This window comes from Triturus cristatus, chromosome 7, assembly GCF_964204655.1.
Source record: "Triturus cristatus chromosome 7, aTriCri1.1, whole genome shotgun sequence".
NCBI lineage: Eukaryota > Metazoa > Chordata > Amphibia > Caudata > Salamandridae > Triturus > Triturus cristatus.
In genome coordinates this window covers 1,764,455,899-1,764,482,759 of record NC_140590.1, presented here as the reverse complement: position 1 = coordinate 1,764,482,759, position 26,861 = coordinate 1,764,455,899, and the positions used below count along the sequence as shown (strand labels likewise).

Sequence of the window (26,861 nt, the reverse complement as noted above, 5' to 3'; positions counted from 1 at the left end):
ATTGCTGAATGTACTTTGACTGAGTGTGCCCTGGGCTCCTGCCAATCAGGTACCCAGGGCCTATGTTCCTTTCCTAAAATTGTGTTGAAACCTAAACCCAATTGGCATCTCTGGCCACATGCCAGCCCCTGGTAAATGGTACACTAGGTACCCAGGGCCTTGGGACCAGGGAAGGCCCCTTAGGGTTGCAGCACTTATTGTGCCAGCCTTAGAGGCCCTGTACCCCGACACACCTTGCAGGCTGAGTGTCTGGGTACAAAACAGAGAGTCGACATGGCACACATCCCTGTGTGCCATGCCCACAACACACACTGCCCTGGCATACATCAGCCACCCCTCTAGCTGGGTGCCCTATGCCAGTGGTGTGGGTACAGGTGCATGAGCCCTGTGCCCCATACAGTACCCAGGTCTATTCCTGGGCACTGTAAGTGCAGTGCTGCCATTTAAGAGTATATGGTGCTGGGAGATCGTCAACACGAACTCCACAGCACCATGATGGCTCCACTGAAGACTGAGAAGTTTGGTATCAAACTTCTCAGCACATTAAACCTGCACTGATGCCAGTGTGGGATTTAATGTACAATGCACGACAGAGGGCATCTTAGAGCTGCCCCCTGGGCCTAGCCTTCAATCCACGTCTTGTCTGAGGGGCTGCCTAGGCTGCCACACAGCAGACATGTTGCTGGGACCCTGGGTAGAGAGCCATCCGCTCTCTGGGCCTGCAACAATGCACATCCTGGGCGAGGTGCTAGGTCTCCTCCCCCAGGATGGGCAGGGGAAGCTTCAAAGGCATGCCACCTTTGTGAGCATCTCCAGACCACTTGCTGTACTCAGCAACTGGCCCCTACCGGTTCTGACCACCACTCTGGCGGGAAGACTACACGGAAACCCCAAGGAAGGAAAGGGGGTGTGCCAGCCTCTGCCAACCCCACCCCTCAGGTGGGGAGGCGAGGTAAATCACATCCCGGGCTCTCGCCATCTTGAAGATGGGGAGCCCTGCCCAATCAGGACTAGGCCACTGCCCCCCTCCCACAGGAGATTGGCAGGACAGGAAGTGTACCCACCCCAGGGCAGGGACCCAGTGGTCCCTGCCCTTTATGTTCCTGTAACGCCCCTAAATTTAGTATTTAGGGGCACCCTGAACCATCCTTCCTCAGATCCCGACCCGAAACCAGCAAGAAGATCAAGAAACAAGAAGACCTGCCGTGCAGCTGCTAAGAAGAGGACTACACCAACTGAGTTGGCCCCAGCCCTACTGGCCTGTCGACCCTCGTACCTGCCCCTGCTAAACCCCGGCATCTCCAGTGGTCAGCAACCTCAAAAACCCCAGAGGACATGACTGCCTTGTGACTCTAACTACCTAGGACTCCCACGAGCAGTGGTACTGCTCAAAAAAAGTAACTGACCCCTGGCATCAGCCAGGAACCGCGAACCCTGCACACTCTGCACCCGCCAAGTCTGGCCTGTGCTGGAGTGAACAAAGACCACGAGGACGTCCCCCCGGCGACTGTGACCCCGAATCCAGCACCCAAGGACCCACCTCGATGCTCCTGACTACGCCTGCCGCCTCAGAACTAGGGACCCCCCCAACCGCGACCAGCAAAGGGTAAGATTTCCCGACACCAAAAGGCACCCCTGCACCCGGCGCCCTGCGGCCCCTTGTACCCAACTCCTGCGTGCCTACCTATCCTCCAACTACCTAACTTACCTTTAAAAGTGGTGGTCGCACCTGAAGAATCTTCGTCCCCGAGCGTGCAGCCTTTGTTCGTTCTTGAGCTTCTCCATTGCAATCCATTGAGCGCCCGAAGGCTCAAAAGCACCCTGCACCCAGCTGCCCGAGTGCCCCTGGCAGTGCAACCTCTACTCTAACCTACTTCCCCATTTGCCCTGATCAAGTGACCAGGAGCCGAGCTCCCACAGCCGCGTGGTACACAAAAATTGGTAGTCACAGTGGAAAATATTTACAAAACATCAGAAAACATGTATGTAGTCATTATGCAGAGAAATATAACAACACCAATAGTCATATTGTGATGAATCACAATGATTTAATCAATTAGATCAGCGTTGTTAGAAAATCAACGGTTCATGTGACAGACTGAATGTCAAAATCACAAATTTAGTAAAAACAGGTGCAAGCAAGGTGAAAGTGCAAATTTAGGGTCAGTGCAGGTGATGTGCAAGGGGAAGGTAGTGCATATCTATACATCCATATTGAATTAAACAACCTATCCTGCCAGTTTTCTGGCTAGTACATTGAATGTAAGAACATAAACGTTGGATGCATTTGTAATATCACTGTCATCCAGGTTTGAGATGAAGAATAAAGACAAGTCGATGTTTCGACCCCTTCGGGAGCCAGCAGAGTGCGGGACTTGGCGGTGGGGTCTTCTTCAGGACTGGAGGGTTGGGTGGGGTGCAGGGGGAGCACCAGCAGGAAAACATCGTGCTGGACAATATGAATGTGGGCCCACGGTGCTCCATTAGTGATTGGGCAGTACCATAAGTAATTAATATCCTTGGTAGAGTGATAAATCTTTGGCGGAAAACACACGGTTCAGACATAACCAGTGGCTGTGGGGAACCGTCGATCGATCTAACAGCTAACGAGGCCTGCTAGCCAGCAGCCACCAACCAAGGGCCCCCTGCCTCCCATAGGATAACATTGGGCCTAATTCACTCTGCATCCGGCTGCCCCTGTGCCGCTGAGGGTGTAACAACTGTACTTACCTGACCCTGGGAGGCCCCTGAGTCTATGCCCAGAACCTTAACTCTGCCAGTCGAGTACTTACCCAAAAGCGGATAACTCTCTTTTCTTCCATAAGGTAACATTGACTGGTTTCCCTTGGAAAATTCTTCTGTGTGTGGAGTTTCTAAACTTTAAAATATTCACCTAAAATCAACCGAGTAACGAAAATGAAAATACTCACCTGCTATCAGGAGAGATCCCAGTGCTGGCTCTTGGTGCCCAGCACTGACCCTGAAAAGTAAATACAACTATACTTACCGCTAACCCAATTTTCTTCCATAGGAAACCATTGACTATTTGTTGGACTTGGCCCTTCTGGCAGGTTCACCCCTAAACTTTTTCTTTTACTGGTGACCTGGTGGTAGTGATTTTTGGTTTCTGCGCACTTTCCCTGTATCCCAGAGTAAAGTGCGTGCGCACTCTGAGTGCATGTGGTGAGCTAGGCCTGCCCTCCCATAGGAATGCATGGGGAATGTATGTGTCCCTGGTAGTTCCCGATGCGTGGGGTGTGCAGGGTCGAGTCTGGTATGTGCGGACTCGTGTGATGAAATGCTGCGCAATGATGTATGCGGCGTGCATGTACCTAGTATGGAAGTACCACTTCTAGAAGTGGGCACTTCTGTGTGCAGTGTGTAATGTGTGCCTTGTCTGGCGATTGGCTGGCTGAGGTCATGTGATGGGCTAGGGAATCCCCAGAGTCAGGAGGAGTCACCCAGTGGTGAATAGGGAGATCAGCAGCTAGATGGGTGGGAGGAGTACACCTGGGTCCTGAATAGGGCTGGGTTTTCCCCACACAATGCTTGCTCCGCCCCCTGTGGTGCGACTGATGACCCTGGCCTGCCCTGTGAATAGGGAGAGGGGCTGAGCAAAACAAAGTGCTCAGGAACCAGTTGTAACTGGTTCGCCCCTTCCCTGCAACTTGAAACAAAGGGGAAAGGTGTATAAAAATGGGGCTGTGTCCCCACAGAGTTGTTCTCTTCGAGGATCCTATCTGAGGGGGGCTGCTGCTGCTGGAGGCCAGGAGGAACCGCCACTTAGGACTGCCTTCCTGCCTGGAGGGCCCAGTGAGCTGGCCCCTGGCCCAGCCTTGCCCCCCTGCCTACCTTCCTGAACTTTACCAGGACTTTGTTCCTGCACCTTGCCTGCCAGCGCCTGGGAAGCGCTGCACTTTTATTTGAGAAGCGCCTGCATCTGTGGCCAGCAGCGCGGCGCTACGATAATCTAGGAGGGAACCCCGACGTAGGGATTCCCCCGCTTTTGCCGGAATTAAAGCGGGTGCCCACCCCGCATTGTGGCGCTCGTTGGTGGGTGCCTACCCCGCTTATTTAATTATTTCATTTACGGGTGCCCACCCCGCTTATTCCTGTGGTTAAACTACGGGAGCCCACCCCGTATCGCCGCCGTCACCGGGAACTCTGGGCCGCCGCGCTGCCTACGGCGACCCGGAAGCAAAGAGAACTCCCGCCTGGTGGTGGGCGGGGCATTGAAGCCGCGCTCTGTTTGAAGGAAGCGGACGGGAGCCTACCCCGCGCTTCCCTGAGGAGAGAAGAGCGGGCGAGTCTGCGAGCAGCAGCGTCGCTGCTGCCCGGCCGGAGTGCTGCCGGACCCGGAGCAGAGACAGCGGAGACGACGCGGGAGTCCCCAGAGCAACAGCCCGGTGAGTGGGGAAGGGCTGGGGGACTCCGTGCGTGTGCTGTGGGCGCGGGTCCCAGACCAGCCTACTTCTTGAGCAGCCCCCGCCTGATAGGGGGGTCGCTCCACCGCTACAGGACCAGCATTGTTGCTTAGAGCGCTGGTGCGCTCCAACTCCGGGGGCATTATTTGTAAAGAGCCTAGTAGGCTCCAAGGGGGCACATGGTTGAAGGAGCCTAGAGGGCTCCAACGTGCACCGCACTGTGTGAGTCAGAGCGCGAGTATGCTCCAACGTGGGGGACAAGCTCTTCCCTTCATTCTCCCCTCTCATTGGCACATAGTAGTTCAGGAGCCAGTGCGCTCCAGAGGGTGAACATTTGTTTCAAGTCCACGAGGCTCCAACGGGGCGTATTGGTTTACAAAGCCTAGAAGGCTCCCACGCCGCATTGTTTGTTCAGAGCCCTGGAAGGCTCCAACGTTGGCCCCAGCATCTTCCCAGCTGCCCAGCACTTAGTGGGCAGCTGCCACGTTTAGGCCCCCCCCTCTGACATTGGGACACAGGGCGTCCTAGCCCCTTCAAGGCCAGTTGGCCTAGGGACTGCCACAGGTGGTGGCTAATGTGAGTTTTGCGCTATTGTTCCTAACCTGCACCTCTGAATGTGTTTTATGCGTCATGTGCCTTTTGTTTACACCTCTGAATGTGTTGTGATGCGTCATGTGTAATGACCTTATACCCCTACAGGTATTGTGATCCTTAGGTGGTTGTTTTTCTCCTAGTACAGGTGGTGCTAGTGAGGTCCTGGTCCCCTGCGCAATATTTTCCTAAGGCTATTTTTATATAATACCTTGTGTGGAGTTTCCTTTGTGGTGGGCCTTGGGTGTTGTTGCTGGGTGCGCGCGCAAACGCTTTACACATCGCCTCCGGGATAAGCCTGACTGCTCGTGCCAAGCTACCAAGGGGGTGAGCAGGGTTTATCTTTGGCGTGTAACTCCCCAGCCCTGACTAGAGTGTTGGTTTCTGCCTGGCTTTGGCGCAAGCCCTAGCCAACCAGAAATCCCATTTCTAACACTATTTTTCTGCGAAATTTCTTTTAAGTGTCGATTTTTGCAAACTACAAAAATTCTTTAAAAATCGCACCAACTATGAAAAACGTAATTGCTTACCTGTTTTAGATAGATGTCCCTGTGCTGAACCTCGGAGGCCGGCACTGCATTACAAAAGTAATGAGAACCTACTTTACCTGTAATTTGAATTTCCTTCCATAGGATAACATTGCCTGGTTTTTGCTGAAAAAGTTTCTAAGTGTCAATTTTGCAAACTTACAAATATTCGTTAAAAATCGCCGTTATGACAAAAACTCATTCTTTCAACTGTTTACAGGAGATGCCCCAGTGGTGGATCCAGGATTCAACACTGAGTTAGAAAACGTAACAATAACCCCACTTACCAGCTAAGTGAATTTCCTCCCATAGGATCACATTGGTGATTCTATGTGAAAAAGTTTCTGTCAACTTTTAAAATACAAACATATTGCTTAAAAATCACAACAGTAACCAAAACGCTTTTACTCAATTGTTTACAGGAAATGTCCCATGACTGAATACAGGATCCAGTCCTGTGGTTAGAAAAGTAATCCTTAAAGTAACTAATTGAATTTAGCTAGAAATTCCCATTGAGCTCAATGTATTATTGTGTTTGAAATAGTGTTGCCTACTGCAACCACTGTAACTGTTATATTCAAAAGTCTATTGCCTATTTGAAAAGTATTTATCTAAAGCATCTCATCCTGTAAGTATATTTTGATACCCATTGTTGGTTCTAAAATAAAACAACTATATATTTGTATACAAAAACCATTGGCCTAGAGTTCAGTTCTTGTGTGTGTGTGTGACCATTTGCTGACTGAGTGTGTACAACAAATGCTTTACTCTGCCCTCTGATACTGCCTTACTGCTCGACCAAGCTACCACTTTAGAGAGTAAGGTTATATCTAACTTTAGTCTCTGCTAAACCTCTGGGGACTGTGGACTCTGTGCACACTGTACCTATTTGGGAACAGTATATACAGTGCCACTTTCTTACAGTAATGCGACCACACGTACCCTCCGTACGTGACCTATGCTCGTCTAATCATGTCCATGTATTTAAACAATGCCACGCACCTATCAGGTTACTTCTCACAGTACACACAGGCAAAAATCAGAAACGCCGTCGACCAATTCTCGATGGTCATGGGCACCCGCGGCCTCTTAGCGAGCTCCAATTCCTCTTCTTTAGACCCCTCCTTCGCTGTAAGCTCCCCATGTAACAGCTTCAGCATGTCTACGTATTCGCCCTTCCAGATTTTCTCTTTGGTGACCAACGTAAGGTGAACCCCCAAGGGTTTAGTGATCCCCATGTACGGTAACTTCTTCACTGGTATATCGTGGCTCTCTTTCCCCTCCTCTTTGGACACCCCTTCGGCTTCCTTTCCTCCTGTACCTAGTACACCCTGATCCCCCGCCGCTTGCCCCTCTGGGGGGCTGGGTGCTGCCTTCCCCTCGTTCTTAACCCCCCTTTGCACAGCGACTCTGTCCCAACACCTGTATCCTTGACATACGTATCCTTCCTCAAGCGCACCTCCTCTTCCTCCCCCCTTGCGCAACCGTACATACTGACACCTTACCCTGCGGCTCCTCACCGGGCATCCTCCCACCTACCCACTTGTTCGCTGTGCCCCGCCAGTCCCCCTCCCCACGCATGTGCCTTACATGGCATCAAGGTCGGCGTCCTGCCCGGATCCTGCCGCCTAACCAGTTGTGAAGGGGGGGCCGCCATGCTGTCCACATTGTGCCGTCTGTCAGGACTTTTCTGTAAAAGACTGAACATGTCATTAGTGACATCCCCCCTCCCTTCGGCCTGACCTCTCTCTTCTTCTGTTATTTCCCCCTCTTCAACGCTCTCCTCACCATAGTCTAACATCATGGGGCCGTCCTCCACAGACTCCAGCCTGCACCCACTTGCTCGTGTTGTACTCCACGAAACCTGCGCCTGCTCCCAGGAGGCCGCATCGACCCACCGGGGCTGTGGCAGCGGAGACTGTTCGTCCCCCCGTCCATGCACCACCTCCAGTACGTCCCTCGTTGGACCCGGCCGCCCGCCCGCATGAGGCAGAGCCTGCCCATCCTCTCGGTGGGGTGGAACTGCATGCAACGCTCCCGAGCACTTCAACTGCTGATCCTGCCAAAGAAAAGTGGAATCCGACATGCCGGGGTTAGACCTAACCTCTGACCCTAAAGCCCTAGAATACCCGCACCCCGGTCACCCGCTACCCACCCCAGGCCTGACGCACCTGACGAATGGCCCCCCAGACTCCCTGTCCAGCCCCCCTGGCTGAAAAGCCCCTGCCCCTCCCCCAGGGCCCCCACGCCCTCCTCCTCCCCGTCGCTCCATTCCAATGAATCCACCACCCTCTTGCCCATGCGGCCTTCCCAAGCCCGGCTGACCGGAGGGGTGTCCCCCCTCCCCCCACTCCGCCAGCCCTCCTCGCAGCCTCCGGGGCCCCCCATCCCTCCCTCTCTGACCACCGGTGTCAGAGCCCCTCTTGGGCCCTCTCTGGCCACCCCCCTATCTCCAGGGACAGCTTCTGATCCCACCGCGTCCCTCCCTTTTTCGCCTCTTTCCGGGGCCACCCGATCCAACCCTCACCCCCTCCCCGCTACCCGACCTCTCACGGGTCTCCATTTTCCTGTCCCTCTGCAAGACACCACCCCGCACCCCACCAGGCTACCCTCCCCCAGAAAGCCCATAAACTCTTGCCGGCCCCCGCTCTGCCCTCCCGGGTCCCCCCCAACCTTTTGACCCTACCCAAGGGGTTCCACAGCCCCCCCGCTGTTTCCCCCTCCCCACCACTCTCCAGCATTAAGGGAGACGACCGGACGCTATCCAGATCAATAGGGGCGGCCTCCCCGCTAGCGCGCCTCTTCTCTGTGGTCCTCCGCGGTAGAGTAGCCCCTCCCGTCCCCCGTTAAAACTCCAGTACGGGCTGCAGAGCTGCTACCCGCCCGCCCCCACGTGCTGTCTTGCCGTGCGCGGCCTGCTTAGTCGCACGCCACACCCCGTCCCCATTCTCAAGGTGCCTGCGGGCCCGCGGCAGCGAACACACCATTACCGCCGCCTCAACCACGCTTGCTGCACGCCTCGGTGGCCTCACCTGGATTGCGGGCCGCAGCATATCCGTGCGGCCCACCTTCCGCCAGGAGGCGTAAGGCCTCTGTCACTCTCGGGTCCTCAGACATTGCCGCTCAACGTCATCGCACACTCGCAGCAATCCAAAGACGCGCAGCACCTTCACTGTGCCAACGACAACACTCCCAAACGTAAGCTACGAAGAGCTGCACACGCAAAAACTCTGCTGCACAAGTAAGACTGCTAACTACAAATTATCCACAAAATGTTCTCCCTGCCTAATGTCACCCGACAGGCTGTCGTGTCACCCCACCGAAATGGTGGCTGGTGACACAAAATGGCCGGCTAAATAGCCCCCCAGCCCAAACCCGGCCCAAGTGTAGCCCAACAAGCCCAATTGAGTTCTGGCTGCACCCCTGACCCAAAACTCCCCAGGGGAGGCAGGCCACGCCCAAAGCCCTATTGTTTTAAAGGCAAGCTGGCCAAAGAATGACACGCTAAAACATTCAATCTGGGAAGTAATAAGCAACCCCCTGACATGCTGGCTTAGCTATCTAAACTTTACTTTGGATGTTTTAAAGGCCCGAGAGATCTGGTTAAGTGACATCCCTGTGACTCTACTCTTGAAACTGTTGGTTAAGCAAGCAAAACTAATATTGAGAGACCAGGATATGCAGTCCCTGAGTGATTGTACCACGCAGATTGAATGTCGTTCTCCTGCTGAGGCGTAATGCGGTGAACTTATACACTTGTAGAATTCGGAGATAGTTCATTGAAACTCCTGAAATTAAGTGACAGCCATCATGCAGTCCGTACCTTGATGTCCTTTTCCCGCAAACCAATCGATCTTTACGCTAAGTCCTTATCATTATTTTACAAGAACTGGACTAAAATTATTGAATATCGGCTTCCAGCTGAGTCGTCCCTCATAGGGCACCCAGCCTGGGCACCTTGTGAGTTATTTCTTTTCACATTGAGCACGGTGACACTACATATTCATATTAATCGAAACGCTTGCCGATCAGATGTCCCTACATTAGATTGTCCTGAAGAGACCCTTTATCTCAGAAAGGGTCGAAACGCCGTTGACGAGACAGGCGAATCATTCTTTGACACTTAAAACGACCAAGTGTTGTTAATTATTTCAACCCTCTCTTCTTTTTTTGATCGCCTTTGTGTTGATTGATTGAAACCTTTCTATGTTGTATTTTGTGTTATTTTTCTTTGGTTTGGTTCACTCACTGGTTTCATTGGGACACTCTTCATAATTGTGTATTAAGACTGCTTTTTGTCTTGATTATGTACTATGAGATTGTTTTTAATTTTCAATGTGCTCCCTTATTATAAATATATTAAAAAATGTTTTCTATCTAATGTCCGATGTGTGTGGCCAACTTTTCTTTCTGACGTCACGTTTAACCCTTGTTCTGGGCATTGGCATGGGTTATCTACCGAACATTAATCGGACCCCAACTCAAAGTAAAGTTGGCATAGGGAAAATGACTTACACGTTTAGCAGCATGAGGTGAACTGAGCACTTTATGGTCTCCAGGAGGGCAGACAATAATATTACAAATGCAGGCCTTGTAATTGAACATGGTTTACCCAGGCATTAGAATTGGACTTTTCATCAGAGACCAAGTCAGCACTTTAGGTGGTTGGCGCAGAATGTTTTTCTTTTAAAAGTGTTGTTTTTAGTCTTTTCTACTTTAAATTGTTGCCTTTTTTTTTGTGTGTTTGAAATGCTTTATTGAAGAAAAAGCATAGTGAACAACAAAATACAGGTCATATATAGAACATTGTCATACAGAATCAAAAAGAGAAAAATAATAGAGGGTCATCATGCGTTAAACATAAGAAACCTGAGGAAAAATTTAAAAAGCATTTTGTAAAATTTTAAAGGCAACCAGGAGGAAAAGGGGGAAAGAGGAGAAAAAGGGAGAAGAAAGGAAAGAAGGGAAAGGAGAAAGAGAAAGGTAAATATAAGGCGTTAGGAGGAGAATAGATGATAAGATCAGAGAGAAAAAGTAGGTAGAATAGAAAGAGCAAATAAGCCAAGGGTAGGGAATAGTTGAAAGGTAGTAAAGAAAAATGCAAATGCAAGAGATCTAAGAGGAGTGGAGAAGAAGAAGGGAAGAAGAGGGACAAAGCTAAAGTCACTCATGGGGGTTTGAAATTCTCAGAGGATAAAGGAGAGATAGATTTCGATTTCAGAGCCATGCGGTCAAGATATGCTGTGAGGGGCAACCAGAATAAATCTCTATTGAGGGTAGGAGTGGAAGCAGCAGCAAAACGAACATCAAGCCTGTGATAGTGATAGAGAGAATTCCACCAACATTGTATAGAGAGCTTAGAGAGATCCTTCCAATTAGAAGAAATCTGTTGGAAAGCTAGAGCCAACATAAGATCTAATAGACCAGAGGAGCGAGAGGGAATATCAAGAGTGTCAGAGATACTACCTAGAAAAAGAAGAGGGATAGAGTATGGAATAGAGATAGAAAATAGACGAGAGATATGAGACCACACCTGATCCCAAAGTGCGAGAACAGAAGGGCACAGAAAAAGTACATGAAAAAGATCAGCATTAGGGGCAGAGCAGGTCCAGCAGGTAGAGTCCTTATCAGGAGAGAAACGAGAAATAGAAACTGGAGAGAGATAAAGTCTATGATATAGAAAGAACATAGATTGAGTTAGTGAGGCGGAACGGGAGATTTTTAAGGACCTGGCCCAGACTTTGTCCCAAACAGCTATAGACCAGTCACAGCCCAAATCAAGCTCCCAAGCAAGTTCCAATTTAGATTTCGGGCGGGTCGGATTGGGGGAGGAGAAGAATTTATAAATAAGAGAGGCCTTAGGGAGAGCAGACAGGATCTGAAGAAGCGGGGAATGGGAAACAGAAGAGGATGATAAGGGAAGAGAATAGTAGACATCAAGTATGATGGCCATGAGGACAGTGAATCGGTGGAAAAAAGACTGGGGACAGCGAAACAGAAGTCGGAATTGAGGAAAAGAACATGGGAGAAAACCATCGAAAAGTTGGTTAACCCACATCAGACCCTTTGATCTCCACACAGTCCAACAAATAGGACGATTATTGAGGAGAATAAGCAAATTGCACCAGATAGGGGAGGCCAAAAAGGATTCACGAGAGACCGGGTCAGGACGGACCAGAGCATGTAAAAGAGAAGAAGTGTACTTGAACAGGGGTAGGGGAGTGGTTAAATTCTTAGCAGTGAAATGTACAATCTCAGATAGGGAGAAGGGGGAGAGGAGTGAGCGTTCAATAGAGAGCCAAAGAGGAGCAAGAGGGGAAGGTGCAAGAACAAGCCAATTAGAAGCTTGATGAAGAGAAAAAGATTTATGATAAAGACGGAAATCCGGAAAGTTGACTCCGCCATTGGACTTCGGTCTACGAAGGGCAACTAGCGCAACTCTCGATTTTTTATTATTCCAAAGAAACTTAGAAAGACAGGAATCAATGCGTTTGAAATAAATATCAGGGATATGAATGGGGAGCATGGAAAAGATGTATATAAGAATGGGAGATATCATCATTTTGATCGAGTCCAGCCGACCCCACCATGAGAGAAAAAGAGGATTCCAAGAGGAGAACAGCTTATCCATACGGGATAGTACAGCAGACATGTTCAACCGAATAGATGAAGAGATGGAGTTAGAGAACAAAATTCCAAGATACTTAATTTTAGAGGAGTTCCATGCAAAACCAGTGGTCGAAAACTGATGAGGGAAACAAAATTTAGTAAGAGGGAGGATCTCAGTTTTATCAGAGTTAATCTTGTAACCAGAAACTTGGGAAAAGGAGTTAAACTCAAGTAGTAAGGCCGGAATGGATTGGTCAGGATCAGAAATAAACAAAAGAATGTCATCTGCATACGCAGAGAGTTTCAAATGAGTTTTATCATAAGGGAAGCCAGAAATAGAAACATTGTTTCTAATAGATGTAAGAAATGGCTCTAAAGCTAGGACAAAAAGTAAAGGGGACAAAGGACAGCCCTGACGGACACCACGTTGCAAGGGAAAATAAGGGGATAGCTGGCCATTAACTAGAACAGACGCTTTAGGGGAGGAGTAAAGTAAAGAAACAAGAGAAATAAAATTAGGACCAAAACCGTGCCAACGAAGGGAGGCAAAAAGAAAGGACCAATCTACTCTATCAAAAGCCTTCTCAGCATCAACCGATATGGCAGCTAGAGAAAAATTGAGAGAAGGTATCTTATTGAGAACATTGAGAAAAAGGCGGGAATTATCTGAGGTGAGTCTGCCTTTTACGAATCCACATTGTTCCTTACCTATAAGGTGTGGGAGGAAAGGATCTAAGCGCCGGGCAAGAAGTTTAGCAAATAATTTATAGTCGACATTGACAAGGGATATTGGGCGATAATTTTTACAAAATTGCGGGTCACGACCCTCTTTGGGTATTAGGCAAATCGTAGCCTCGTGAAAGGTACCAGCAGCTGTACCGGAGGTAAAGAAGGATTGGAAGAGGGAGAGAAGTTTAGGAAGCAAGAGATCTGAAAAATGTAGATAAAACTCCACAGAGAAACCGTCTGGGCCCGGAGATAGAGATGTTAAGGCGCTATCTAGTTCGGTCATAGAAAGGTCAAGTTCAAGATCAGGGAAATTAAGATGAGAAGTGGAGGGGGCAGGAATTTTGTCCAAGTAGGATTGAATAAGAGTAGCCGAAGGGGGGGATTCAGGAGTATAAAGAGATTGATAGAACTGTTGAAATTGGGCGAGTATATCCTGCTCCTTATGTAAGAGAAGATTATCAGTGGAATATATTGAGTCAATCAGATTACGCTCCCTGCGAGACTTAAGGTAGTTGGCCAGAAGTTTACCTGATTTGTTGCGACCTCCGTAGTAGCGGGCGCTGCTGCGGAGTAGTGATGAGGAAGCGTTGTCAGTGGAAATTTTGTTAAAATCGAGCTTGGCGCGTATAAGGTCTGGTAAAACCGTTGTAGTAGAAGAGGTGTAGAATTTATGCTCCAGGAATTTAATATGGGAGAGAAGGTCTTTCTGTTTCTTAAGGTAAGATTTCTTTTTCTTTGAGACAAAGTCAATCACAAAACCGCGAGCGGTAGCCTTAAAAGAGTCCCAGATAACATGAGGGGGTAAAGAGGGATCAGAATTGAGTAGGAAAAATTCCGTAGCAAAGGAAAGAAAAGAAGAAGAAAAGAGGGGATCCAGGAGGAGAGAGTTATTGAAGCGCCAGCGGGAGGATTTGGGATGGGGAGGAAGAAGATCAAAAACAGTGACAATGGGAGCATGGTCTGAGATAACTATCGGCTCTATAGATGAGGAAAGAAGATTTTGAGAAAGAGACTGAGAAAGAAAGATGTAGTCAATCCGAGAGAAAGAGGCATGAGGAGGTGAAAAGAAAGAGTAGTCCAAAGAGTCAGGGTGGAATAGTCTCCATGAGTCAAGAAGGTGAGATTTGGAGATAGTGTCAAGGAATTGTGCATGTGATTTGTGGGGGGCAAAGCGGGCAGAGGATTTGCGATCAAGAAACGGATCAACAATTTGATTACAGTCCCCCCCCAGAATGAACAGGGAATCACTGTATTGAAGACACTTAGAAGTTATTAGAGGCCAAAAATTACAGTCAGGATGAGTGGGGCCATATACATTAAAAACCGTCAGAGATACAGAGTTGATTAACAGTTTGACTAAGATCCAACGACCTTCAGTATCATTTTCTTGACAAAGAACTTTACATTTGAGCTTCTTGTGACACAAAATGGCCACACCGTTCTTTTTGTTAGATGTGGGAGAGAATAAAACCGTTCCCACCCAGCCTCTTTTTAACTTAAGAGACTCCGCCTCAGAAAGATGAGTCTCTTGTAAAAGAACTAAGTCAGGAGTGTAAGAGGCTAGATGGGAAAGTACTCTCTGCCGTTTAATAGGGCTAACAAAACCTTTCACATTCCATGAAATAACTTTGAATTAAATAACAATAAAATGTGCAAGGAACAGAGAAAAGACATAAAACCAAAAACGCCATAAAGGAGAATAACAAGCGAGTGAAAGAAAGGAGCAAGACAAAAGAAAGTCAAAAGACATAGTAAAAGAAGAACAAGGAAAAAGGAAAGAGAGGAAAAGGGAGGAAAAGAGGAGTAGAAGAAGAGACAGTACATATCCAAAACGGACGACTGAGGAAAACATACCTGAAGGGGGAAGGGAGATGACAAGATGACGACGATGGGGTGTGGGCGGATTCGACAAGAAACAGCCCCCCAAGCCGGAGAGCAACCCACCGCACCGGGACGGAATATGAGAAAGACGGATCAACTGATACGAAGAGGACTGCAAGAGGGTTGATCGAACAGAAAAACTAAGGGAGGGAAAAAGAAACATGTTATGCAGAAGTCATGGGGAGGCAAACAGTACAAAAACAAACGATTGTATGCAAAAACAGAAAACCCAAACGACAACCATTATACAATCACATCAGGCGGAAGGAGAATCAACCAAGGAGGGAAAAAATTCCAGCAGGAACCTGTAAGGAGAAAAAACCAAACAAGTAAATAATCAACCAGTAGGAGGATTGGATGTGTCCATGCCAGCATTAGTCTGAATGTGAATGAAATTCTTAAGTTCAGCCGGGTCTTGGAAAGTCCAGGTGTTGTTTTGATGAGTTACCTTGAAGGTACAAGGGTGAAAAAGGCCATATCTAGCTCCCATAGAGCGCAGAGGAGCACGAAGAGATAGAAATTCTTTTCTTCTGGCAGCAGTGACATTAGAGACATCCTGAGAGAGAAAAACTCTCTGACCCATCCAGGACACTTGGCGTTTCGCTCGAGCTGTGGAGAGGACCAGAAGAAGATCCGTAAATTTGAGGAAGAGGATGATGACCCCTCGTGGTTTGGTTGAGGAGGAGGAGCGAGGGCCAAGTCTATGGGCTCGTTGGATACTGAGAGAGGTAGTAGCAGGAAGGTCCAACAATTTCAGGAGGAAAGAAGAGAAAAACGTGACAGGATCATCACCCTCCAAGGATTCCGGCAGGCCATAAACGCGTAGGTTATTCCTCCTGTTCCTGTTTTCCAAGTCTTCAGTGTGTTGTTGAAGGGCGAGAAGAGATTTTTCCAGAGAGGAGATGCGTTGAGAATTTGACTGAATTTCTGGAACCTGCTGCTCCACAGAAGAAACACGGGCCTCCATAGTTGACCATTTGGCCTCAAAAAGCTGCATCTTAGTATTAGTCTCCTCCACGAAAGGGCGTAAAGCGCGAATCTCCTCAAGTATCAACTCCATAGAGATAGGGGGTGGAGATGACTCAGGTGGAGGAGGAGAGGAGCCCTGCTTCAAGCGCTTAGGTAAGGAGGCAGGAGGAGAAGACTTACTGGAGGTAAGTTGTGATGGAGAAGAGCGGGTGGAGGCTGTTGTCGCCATTTGATCCGTGGAAGGAGGATGAGGAGAATGGCCTGTTGATGAGGAGGAGGCAGAGGAAGGTGGAATCTTCGAGGGCACAAAGACAAACTTTGGGTTGCGTAGCTTGCCCATAGAAGCCTAAAACGTGCCAGTGACAGTGAACAGAAGGCAAAGAAGCAAACCAACACAACAACCTGGACTCAAAAGCAGAGAATGTCAATATGTCAACATGTCCAGTCTAAATATCCCAGCGGTCATCAGGAGTAGTAGAGGACACTTGGAGAAATCGTGAAGAAACCCCGGACATGGAGGTAATGCCAGCAGATGTTAGAAGATGTTTCCAGTAATAACCAGGAGGTCACCAGCGGGCTCGAAAGCCGTGTGCACTAAGACTTGGTGAGCATATTTGCAAAAAGGAACTAGAAAAATAAGTCTTATGCCTTGGAACTGAAGTAGGTTATCATTGAGGAGCACAGCATATGCGGCCTATTACGAGGAAAGCATGAAGGCAGAGGTCTCAGAAAATGAAGCGCCAACATGAGGAGTAAGTTGGAAGCATAGCACACTGACAGGGCGCAAAACAAAAAGGAGAGGTCTTTAGTTGCCTAGAGTACAGACCAGTAACTGGAGAAAGGGCAGAAAGACCATGACTGTAATCACCTCAGCGACATGCGGACATCGCGCGGACATCGCGCACAATACGAAATGGCGGACGTGCTGAGGGACGTACATCAAGAAATATGAATGAATGGGCGAATCACTTGCAGAAAAACGAAGTCTGGCCATCACATCATCAGCACGAAGCCATCCGCTTACAGGAGTCACAAGAAGTCTCAGAAGCTGGCATGAATAAAGAGACCACGTGGAGCCAGATGATATATCCCCCTGATGTAGCCTCCAGAAACAGTTCATACAGAATTGGTGTTTAAATAACGTTGCCCAATAGTAGATTTAGCGCCATATAAGATTTAGCTGAAAGGAAACAAATTCTGCGATGTTACATTAAGATTGTATAAATGTCACAGCAAGAGAGTCTCTGGCACAAAATCTATCTCCATGCGCCCCCATAATGTGGAGATCAATTTAAATCATCTCTCTGAGGCGTTAAAGCAGGTGTGGCAGCCTCAGGAAGCAGCAGAGAGCCACAGTAGAGGCATTCACCTACCGGAGAAGTTGTAATAAGTCATTCATGCAGCTGTCCCTTAGAAAAGCGCTTGTCAGTAAGAAAACATTCCACGTTCACTTGAAAAGCGGAGCGCATCTGAGAGCATGAAGAGAACTTACTGCTCCAAGTGCGCGCGCCGGTTCCAGACGAGCAGCGCTGAGACAGCAAAATGGCGGGCGTTCTGAGGCGCACATTCAGCGCGGTGAAAACGAAGCATTCCAGGCGTGAAAGAGTTCACCTTGGGCTCACCAGGCGCATAACTCGTTCCGCTAGCTGGAACATCCAAAAAGCTCGAAGAAGGAACGTGAACACTGCCGTAAATGATACGGGTCCGTCCCGGTGCGGCGGAGCCCCGGATCTAAGCGGCCATCTTGGTCAGCGTCCAAGCCACGCCCCCTCAAATTGTTGCCTTTTTAACTGATTTGATGAGTTTCTCTGGATGATACTCCTGATCCGGAACTCTTAATCGGAGAATGCTGGTTGCAACCGGCATTCTCCGATTGAGAGTCCTCCTCCAAACTACAGCGCAACTTCCGGCGCATAGACAGCCCCTCCCAGCGGCTGACCGGGACGGCTTTGTGATCACTGTTCCAGGTGGTACGCATTTCAGGAACTCTACGATGGGTTTTCCTTGAAGGTGGAGGATTCAGTTCACCCCATTTATGACGACTTCCAGACCGGGGGTATTATTCACAGAAACTACTGGAAGGTCAGCGACATACATTGCCCCTGTCATTAAGATATACAGGCTTAGAGAATAGAAGACCGGTTGCCATAGAATTGCCAAAACAAAGGGAATCAGTTCCTGGATAGTTAATTATTCCTCAGAAGAATCGCAGTTTGCCCACTATCCTGGCCCCCAGGTCATTACAGTCCTGATGGGAACCTCATATTCCTGATAGGGTTGAAACGTCATCGACACCAAGAAAATGACAGTCTTTAGGCAAAGGCACCACAAATGCTCTGGCCGCTCCTTCTCTATTGTCTCAACAAGCATTAGACATCTTTTAATATACCAATAACTTCATAAATGCATTATTTTTAAAAGTTACTTCACTGTCACTTCTTGATGTGTGGTTATGGTCACTTGACCTGGGGTTATTTATCACTTATGTCTAAAAAAAAAATTAATTAAATAAATATGTGCCGTTGTGTACATACACAATCATGCAAATACTTAGGTTTAAACATTCTGTGCAATAACAAAAGAATACATAACTCAGTCGAACTGGACAAAGTGCTTTCAAAACTTTAGATCAGACTAAACAACTATTGAGGGTATGTACCTTCTCCACTCGCCAGCGCTTTTGAAGGCCTTCGAACCAACCCGAGTCGCACTCTCGCGTTGGGACTCGGCCGCCCTGGAGCTCAGGAGGAGCCGTAGAGCAGCAGCGCTCAGTCTCCTCCGGGGCTAGGGAGGCGGCCGCAGTACCAGCGCAGCTCGGGTTGCAGGGGGGAGTGCTTCCTGAGGTTTCCAGCTCACCAGACCCTAGGGACCAGCCTCATCAAAGTGAAGGAATTGAGAATAACACCCTGGAGCCTTTGACAACTACTGGCCCAGGTAACGGTAGGGGTGCTAAGAGAGGGAAATTGAGAGACCAAAAAAGTCTGCCAAATAGAGGAAGCTACCGACTATATAACATAGATATTTACCCCCTGAGAGTACAAATGGTACCCCTCCTCTAACGGGCCCTGTTGGCAATTTGGATATCAGTGAGTCATCTAGAAATTTGGATTGTAGACCTAAGGAGCGCCTGGTTAAGCCTTTAAAGCTAAGGGATAAAAAGGGTGGAGGTAAAGAAAGAAATCCTGAGGGACCAGAGCGTGAAATAAAGATCACCCCCTCCCTGAGGTCTTGCTTTAGGGTACTACCATTAGGGGGACCCCAAAAAGTCAACCATGGAGGTGACGGAGCAGTCTTCTTGTCAGTTATCACTGCTTCTAACGTTAGAGGAAGGTATAAGAAAACCGTTGGGGCACCTCACTCAGGAGGTATCACAGGCTGCCTTAAATACTAATCAGGATAGCACGGAGGCAAAAGCAAGTGGGCCAAGTGATAATTTTAGTGTAAATCCACCTCAAGAAGCGGCGTCCATCCCCGCAGGGGATTTACCCTCGAGCGATAAGACTGTGAACCCAGATAATCCCACTAGTTCATTAGAAGGCATGTTTGCATCTTTGTCGGGGGATATTAGAAAGGGCGTTGCTGTTTCAGAAGCTAACCAGGGCAAGATAAGCACTGGAGACAGTGGCGTAACGAAACTTGAGGGGGCCCCCCTGCAAGGTACATGGAAGGGCCCCCTCCAACTCAATCAGGAGCTCTGGGTGCTGTGCTGGGGGGCCCTCTGGAGCTTGGGTGCTGAAGAACCACAACCTTTTGGACCTGGCGGCGCAGGGTACGCCCTCCGTCTTCTAGGTTCACCTGCTTCGATACACAGAGACACGGGACACTCTGTCAGCGTTAGAAGATTGGATTTATTTAGCTGCAGCTAGTACAGTTATCCTAGAAGTACACAGAGTAGGTTCTCAGGAGACTGCCACTTTACTCTGTGGCGCATCAGGTTAAATACTATACAATAGAAGATTATTAATGAAACACACGCCCCAAGCAAAGAAGAAAAGAGCCAATAGGGTAAGTGGAAAACAAAGCGGAACCAGTAAGGAAAGTTCGAAAACAAAAAGATCAGATGTCTCGAAGAGTCCGCTCCTCCAACTATATTTGTTATCCCACCCCCAAACTGATTCATTAACAGAATACGACTGACTTGCAGGTGGTGAGATACGTTTGTGTGTATTGGAGGACTGGCATGACACAAGAGAATGCCAGCAGGAGACAGTGAAGGCCAGTCATTAAGATATGATCAGGAAAGAATGGTGTGAGCCTACAGATAGTTGGAACAGGGATTAGGAGAACCAGACACGGATTAGTGTACTCGGCTAGTCCAAACACCAGCCTCGCAAACAAGGCCGAGGACGTATTTTGACACCAAGTTACGGGAGAAGCAGAATAGACTTCGTTCGCCGTGCTGCCTGAGTGATGGCAACACAAAATGGCGGCGGGTTACAAAATGGCGGGTCGATTCGATCGTAATCCTCAGACCCTCCTTTTGCCAGAACTCAGGCAAGATAGACTCACGTTAATCTGAGTCCACATCAATAGCCATGAGATCATCAAGCTGTTGTTGTAGCATCATCCTTATGTTTTCTGTCACTTGAGGTTTGGGTTTTGAAATGCACATAGTGGCACAAAGATCACAGATAGCGGGACCACAGCGCATACAAAGACAACAAGAAAATATGATTGTCAAAATTACTCCAAGGAATGTCAATACTTTCCAACCCCATTTGGACAGTAGTCCCCAAAAGCATTCCGTTAAGGACCAATCTCCTTCGTCCTGATGAATAGACTCGGAGATTATATGCAACTTGGAAATCGCTTGGTATACTGTCGGAGCGTCATTAGGAATGAAAATACAACAGCTTGACCCGATCAATTTATACACTCCACCACGATCCGCAAGAATAAAGTCTAAGGCAACTCGATTTTGTAAGGTCATAAGACGATCCGCCTGTAGTTCCGCCGTGATATTACTCAAGGCTCCTACAGTGATGTCTATTGTAGTCTCCACAACACGGACCAGTTGCCTTATATTTCTGCTATTGGCCATTGGACCCCAGAAAGGAAGAAAACCTTTAAGGAAATCTCCTCCTTCTTGTCCCGTGGTGTCTTTGGAGTCAATAATTCCTCGGCTGAGACGGGTTCGGTGATAATTGGCAGAAGCAGTGTAAGTAGGAGGAAGAAGGAAAGCTATGTAACAGGTACCGGAGAAACCCGTTGGCAACCAGGTATAAGCTCGATCATAGCAAATGAAATAGGTGCCTTGGGACGGTACCAGAGGAGGCGAGTTCAGAGAGGAATAAATGTATGTATAGGAGCAATTACTTTTTGGTACAGAGTCAGAAGAACGATCGTTTATTTTTAAACAGAAATTACCTTGGTGCGGTATAGTCCAGATTGGTGAGGATTTCTCCTTTCCCATTTTATTATTAAGACTCAACATATATTGGGTGACATTCCAATTAGTGTAGGCTTTTCTCTCATCGATGGAAATCTTGCTATTCTCCATGATTTTAGCCATAACCACCATACCTTTAATCAAGGAACTATGGCTAAAATCCGGATAATTAATTTGTGAAGCGACAGACCGTCTGAATTTACTTTGATATGCATTAGAGAAAATAACAAAGAATGCCCAAGCGGAACCCTCATAGGAGAAAGGGAGAACTAAATATGGAATTCCTTTCTCAGTAGTATGCGGCATAAGACCACATACCCAACAATCAGTTGTGTTAACCACTAATTGATGCTGGTGTAATAGCTGGACGAAAGAATTATTGTAATATTCGATTCTTCTGACAAGTTCGTGTGAAGGAAAAGTATGAAAGAGGTGTGGAGAGATAGTAGAAGAAGGCAAAGAGGAGGAAGGGGAGGTGTTTCTTGGCTGCAAAACATAAACAACCCAACCAATAATCGCCAGGGTAATACACAATGAGATCAAAATACATAGGGTTATACTGTAACAACTTCGTTGTTTTACAAGATGCTGTTTTTATTTCATTTCTTCTCTCTTCAATACTTGGTGTAGTTTCCATTTTCACTAGTGGATGCTCACGGCAATCTTCCTTAATCACTAAAATCACGATGCTCTACCGTCCTATGACACTGAAAGATCCTGCAGACCTATTGTCACTACTCAGGTCGTGACCTAGACTCCTACCGTGACCCTGCAACCTAAACAGAACACTACACAAGGGAGAAGGAAAAAACAAAGGTCTCAAGTGTTCTTTTGTCTGGGCCTAAGATTGTAGCGACCCTTCCCAGGTACACTCTGATCTTGAAACAATGTTTTTGGTTCAGTCGTGTTCAAGCGACGGTGCAATGGAATCGCTTTCTGTAAAATGTCGTCGTCCTCTTTCTCAGATAATGTCCCATTCAGGTGTGCATCGCTAAAGGGCATGAATCGTGGAACTGTTTCACCTTCACAGTCACCAATCCCTCTACGAACCCACTGATCGAAAGGCAAGGGCAAGGGTACTTTCTTGCAGTGCACACCGTGAATCCAATTTTTCTTTCCTTCAACTTTAATTGCTGTCCTGGTGGTGAGAAGAACCATGCGGGGCTTCCGCCATCTAGGCTCCAAATTCTTCTTCCTCTGAAAATTGCGGGTGCAGACCCAGTCACCTGGACGGATGGAGTGACCTGGATCTGTGGAAGCCTCCGGCAAAGCACTTCGAACCTGTCGATGAAGGACATGCAATTTAGTTGTAAGGTCATGCAAATAGTCAATCAACATTGGGTAGGGCAAATCTGAGAACTTTTTAGGGCGAGGTATTCCCCATATGTTGGCTGGACGGCCAAACACTACTTCGTAAGGGCTAAGTCCCAGACGAGAGTGTACTGCAGTTCTGGTGGATAGCAAAGCTAACGGCAAAGCATCAGGCCAATTAAGTCCCGTACTTGCTTGAATTTTCGCTAACTTCAATTTCAAGGTCCCATTGTAGCCTTCTACTAAACCTGCTGATTGGGGATGATTTGCCGCATGGAACTTTTGCTTGATTCCAAGACCTGCACAAACTTTCTGCATGACTTGGCCAACAAATTCGCTCCCATTGTCACTCCAGACAATGCGCAGCAATCCAAATCTGGGAAAGAACTCTTTCAGAAGGATTTTGGCTGTGGATAAGGCTGTGTTGTCTTTTAAAGGGTATGCTTCTATCCATCTCGAAAAGGCACATACTACCACTAGAACGTATTTTAGGTTGTTGCATCGATCCATGTGAATGTAATCGATTTGCAACACTTCAAATGGGTATGTCGGAGGAGCAAAGTGACCTGCTGGAGTGGGGGTTCCCTTTCCTGGGTTATACATCAGACAAACAATACAATGCTTTACTACGTTGTCTGCACATTTCGGGATACCCTCATTCTGCCAAACTGGAGCTAAAAGTTTACAAATGCCTTTTGCACTAAGGTGAGCTGGACCATGAGCCATAGTAACCACTGGAAGTACATTAACATCTGGTAACAACCATCGTTGATGTTCGGACAATTCAACCCAACAACCCATCTCATCCAACATTCCCGTACTTTCTTTCCACATGCTCAGCTCTCTTTCTGTGGCTTCTTTCTGAATCGTTTTCATGCTTTCCACTGTATTCTCACACATTCCTCTCTCTCTGACCCAATTTGCAGGACCTGCCATATACATTCGACTCATTGAATCTTTCGCTGTTTTCTTTGCTGTTTCATCAGCAAATGCATTTCCTCGTCCAACATCATCCGTTATCCTCTTGTGTGCGCTACACTTCACTATCGCAATTTGGACAGGTAAAGCAAGTGACTCAAGGAGATCAGTCACTAACTGACCATGCTGTATCTTAGTGCCATGGGAAGTTAGGTGACCCCTCTCTTTCCAAAGACGTCCAAAATTGAACGCGACACCAAAGGCGTATTGACTGTCAGTGTACACGTTCACTCTTTTCCCTTTTGATAGTACACAAGCTCTCGTCAGTGCTATCAATTCTGCTGCTTGCGCTGAGTTTTGTCTAACACGTGCAGTTTCCACAATCGTGTGTAAGGTAGTTACAGCATAGGCTGAAACTGTGTCCCCATTAGGCATCTTAAAACAAGAACCATCTACCCATAGAGTCCCGTCTGGATTCTCTAAAGGTGTGTCTCTCAAATCAATCCTTCCTTTTGTCTCTTCCTCAGTACGGAAGAAACAATCATGTTGATCCTCAACACTCTCCTCATTAGGAAGGGGCAACAAAGTAGCTGGATTCAGAGTATTGCATCGCTTGATATGTACATGACTAGCCAATAGCGTCAGCTCGTAACCAGTTAAACGTGCACTTGTGAGATGCTGTGTCTTCGTTCTGTTTAGTAAGGTATCCACTGCATGTGGCACCATGACAATGAGAGTGTTATTTAACACCATCCCAGCGGACTGTCGAATTGAAATCGCTGCGGCTGCTGTGGCTTTGAGACAACTAGGCAATGCTTTAGCTACGGGGTCTAAAGTAGCCGAAAAATAAGCACATGGTCGCTGTCTATCTCCAAATTGCTGTGTCAAGACTGATAATGCACAACCTTCTTTCTCGTGGACATAAAGCGTAAAAGGCTTAGTGTAATCTGGGGTGCCTAGTACAGGAGCAGAACACAAAGCAGTGCGTAAATCAGTGAAACTCTTTTGGCACTCATCAGTCCAAGGTAGGGGCTGAGGCGTATCTTTCAAAGTAAGTGCCAACAGAGGTTTGGCGATCAAAGAGAAGTTAGGGATCCACTGTCTACAATAAGAAGTGATTCCCAGAAAAGCACGTACTTCCCTTTGTGTGGATGGTACAGACATTCGAGCAATTGCCTGAATTCGTTCTGGTGTCAATTGTCGTCCCTCCTTTGATAGGAGATGACCCAAGTAGGTAACCTCTCGACAAACATACTGTAGTTTGGAAGGTGAAACCTTGTGATTCAGCTTAAATAAGTGATGTAGCAGTGCTACAGTAACATTCTTACAGATATCTTCTGAATCGGCGGCGACTAACAAGTCGTCCATGTATTGAATAAGGGCAGCACCAGACGGCAAGTGAAAAGTATCAAGATGACATTTCAAAGCTTGGTTGTAAATGGAGGGACTTTCACAGTAACCTTGGGGTGCGCGCTTAAATCGGAAGCTTCGGCCTCCAAGAGAAAAACCAAAAATGTCCCTACTCTCTTCTGCAATTGGAATACTAAAGAAGGCATTCTTTAGATCAATAACCGAAAACCAAGTCGCTGTGGAAGGTATCATAGTCAACAAAGCAGTGATATCTGGGACAACAGGAAATTGTGGAATCACAATTTTGTTTACTTCTCGCAGATCAATCACAAATCGGTACACAGGAGGCTGAGAAAGATCTGTACGTTTAAGAATAGGAAGAATAGGACTATTGCATGTGTTACCTCTCGTTTCTTCGACTACACCCTTCTGGATTAAGTCATGAATGATTTCCAAAAGCGCTTTTTCACCCTCTGCAGAAATTCGATATTGTGGGATGCGTGGTAATTCAACATTGGGCTTAAGAGTAACAACATAAGGCGGTATCTCAAGACAACCCACATCGTTCGGACCCGTGGCCCAAAGTGCTGTCGGAAGCGAAAGCAACTCAGGAGGAAACTGATCTTTAGACAGATACATTGGGGAGATCAACTTCTGACCTAGGGTGAGTTGTACGCCTGAAGGAGAACAATATATAGTAGCATGCATTCTTTTCAATAGGTCGAGACCCAACAGATTTTCACCACAACCATTCGTTAACAAAAGTGAAGCTTCCAAATCATAAGGACCAACTGAAATAGGCAAAGGGCAAGAAACCGGATTTCGAAGAGGGGCGCCAGAGAATCCTACAGAAACATTCGTTAAGCCGGACAAAGGTGCGCCAGGGAGTTTAGAATGAATGATAGAACTTCTCATTGCTCCAGTATCTAGAAGGAATGGCTCTGATATACCCATTGTAGTAACGTTGACATAAGTGCCATTTTGATCTACTGGGATTGGCACAACTCCTCTACTTTGTCCATGGCTGTCCTAGTTGGTATGAAGACTTTCGTTCTCGCCTTCAACATAATGGTCCTCATTATAATATTGCGTGGATCTCACATTCTTTTGATCAAAGTAGTTTATGGAATTAGGAGATGGTAGGGCACGCTGTTCTTGAGTAAACATGCCTCGACCTCTACCTCTGTTTGCTGGCTGAAGGCCAGCACGACCTCGTGGAGAAAATGATGCTCCATTGCGCTGCAATAAAGTCGGACAATTGCTCTTAAAATGACCTTCCTCCCTACAATAGGCACATTGATTAGGACCTAACAAAGGTCGCGGAATATATGGTTCAGGTTTCTGATACAATCTTTGAAACTGCGGTGGCTGTTGAGTCTGAGGCTGAACATAACGTGGCGGATAAGCTTGCTGCAAAAGAACCTTCGTTTTTAACCCTTTCGCTGCGGCGGGAATTCCGCCGCAGCGCTGGGGGTGCGGGGAGGCAGCGCGGTGGCGCGGTGCTCATGACGGAACCGCTCCGTCATGAGCCGCGGTTGAGCTGTGCTCATGACGGAACGGTTCCGTCATGTCTCCGCCCACTGCGCTAATCGCCCGCACAGGCGGGGAATTAGCGCCGCGTGGGCGGCGCGGCCGCCAACGGCCGCAGCATGACGGAACCGTTCCGTCATGAGCACACGGCGACCGTGGCTCATGACGGAGCGGTTCCGTCATGAGCACGGAAGGAGTTAAATCTTTCGTTTTCTTTTCTTGCTTTTCTTTTTCTTCTTTGTCTCTATTCTCGTAATATTGTGCAGTAGCCAATATTTGGGCAGAAGAAGAAACAGCCCAAGAACTTTCCTAATCCTTTAATTTGTGTGACAGCTCGGGAAGCAAATTGAATACAAATTTGTCCACGAATAGTCGCTGTCCACCTTCGGTAGCCATGTCTTGACCACTATGATCAATAAATGTCTCCTCGGAATGAGTAAAGAAATCAGAGACACTTTCATCTTTCTTTTGTTTACATGCTGCTAGCTTATCCCAATTCACTCTCAATGCAGGCATCATAGTTCTCATTAATGTAATGATTCTACCAGGAAGTTCCGAGATCAAAGCGTCAGGCTTTGCGCCACCCACTTGGTCTCTATCTGTATCAGCTATAACTTCCCAGGTGGCACCCAA

At 47.7% G+C, this 26,861-nt stretch overlaps 1 protein-coding gene across 1 annotated transcript in view; it reads right to left on the bottom strand.

Moving 5' to 3' along the window:
• The window catches only part of LOC146813020 (C-type lectin domain family 2 member D-like), a gene marked incomplete at its 5' end in the record, with an annotated part of 262,441 nt that overhangs the window by 187,584 nt on the left and 47,996 nt on the right, over nucleotides 1-26,861 (bottom strand). The window contains one exon of the mRNA XM_085615245.1: nucleotides 14,735-14,901. Coding sequence (XP_085471371.1) covers nucleotides 14,735-14,901 — 167 coding nt within the window. The remainder of the gene's footprint in view (nucleotides 1-14,734; nucleotides 14,902-26,861) is intronic.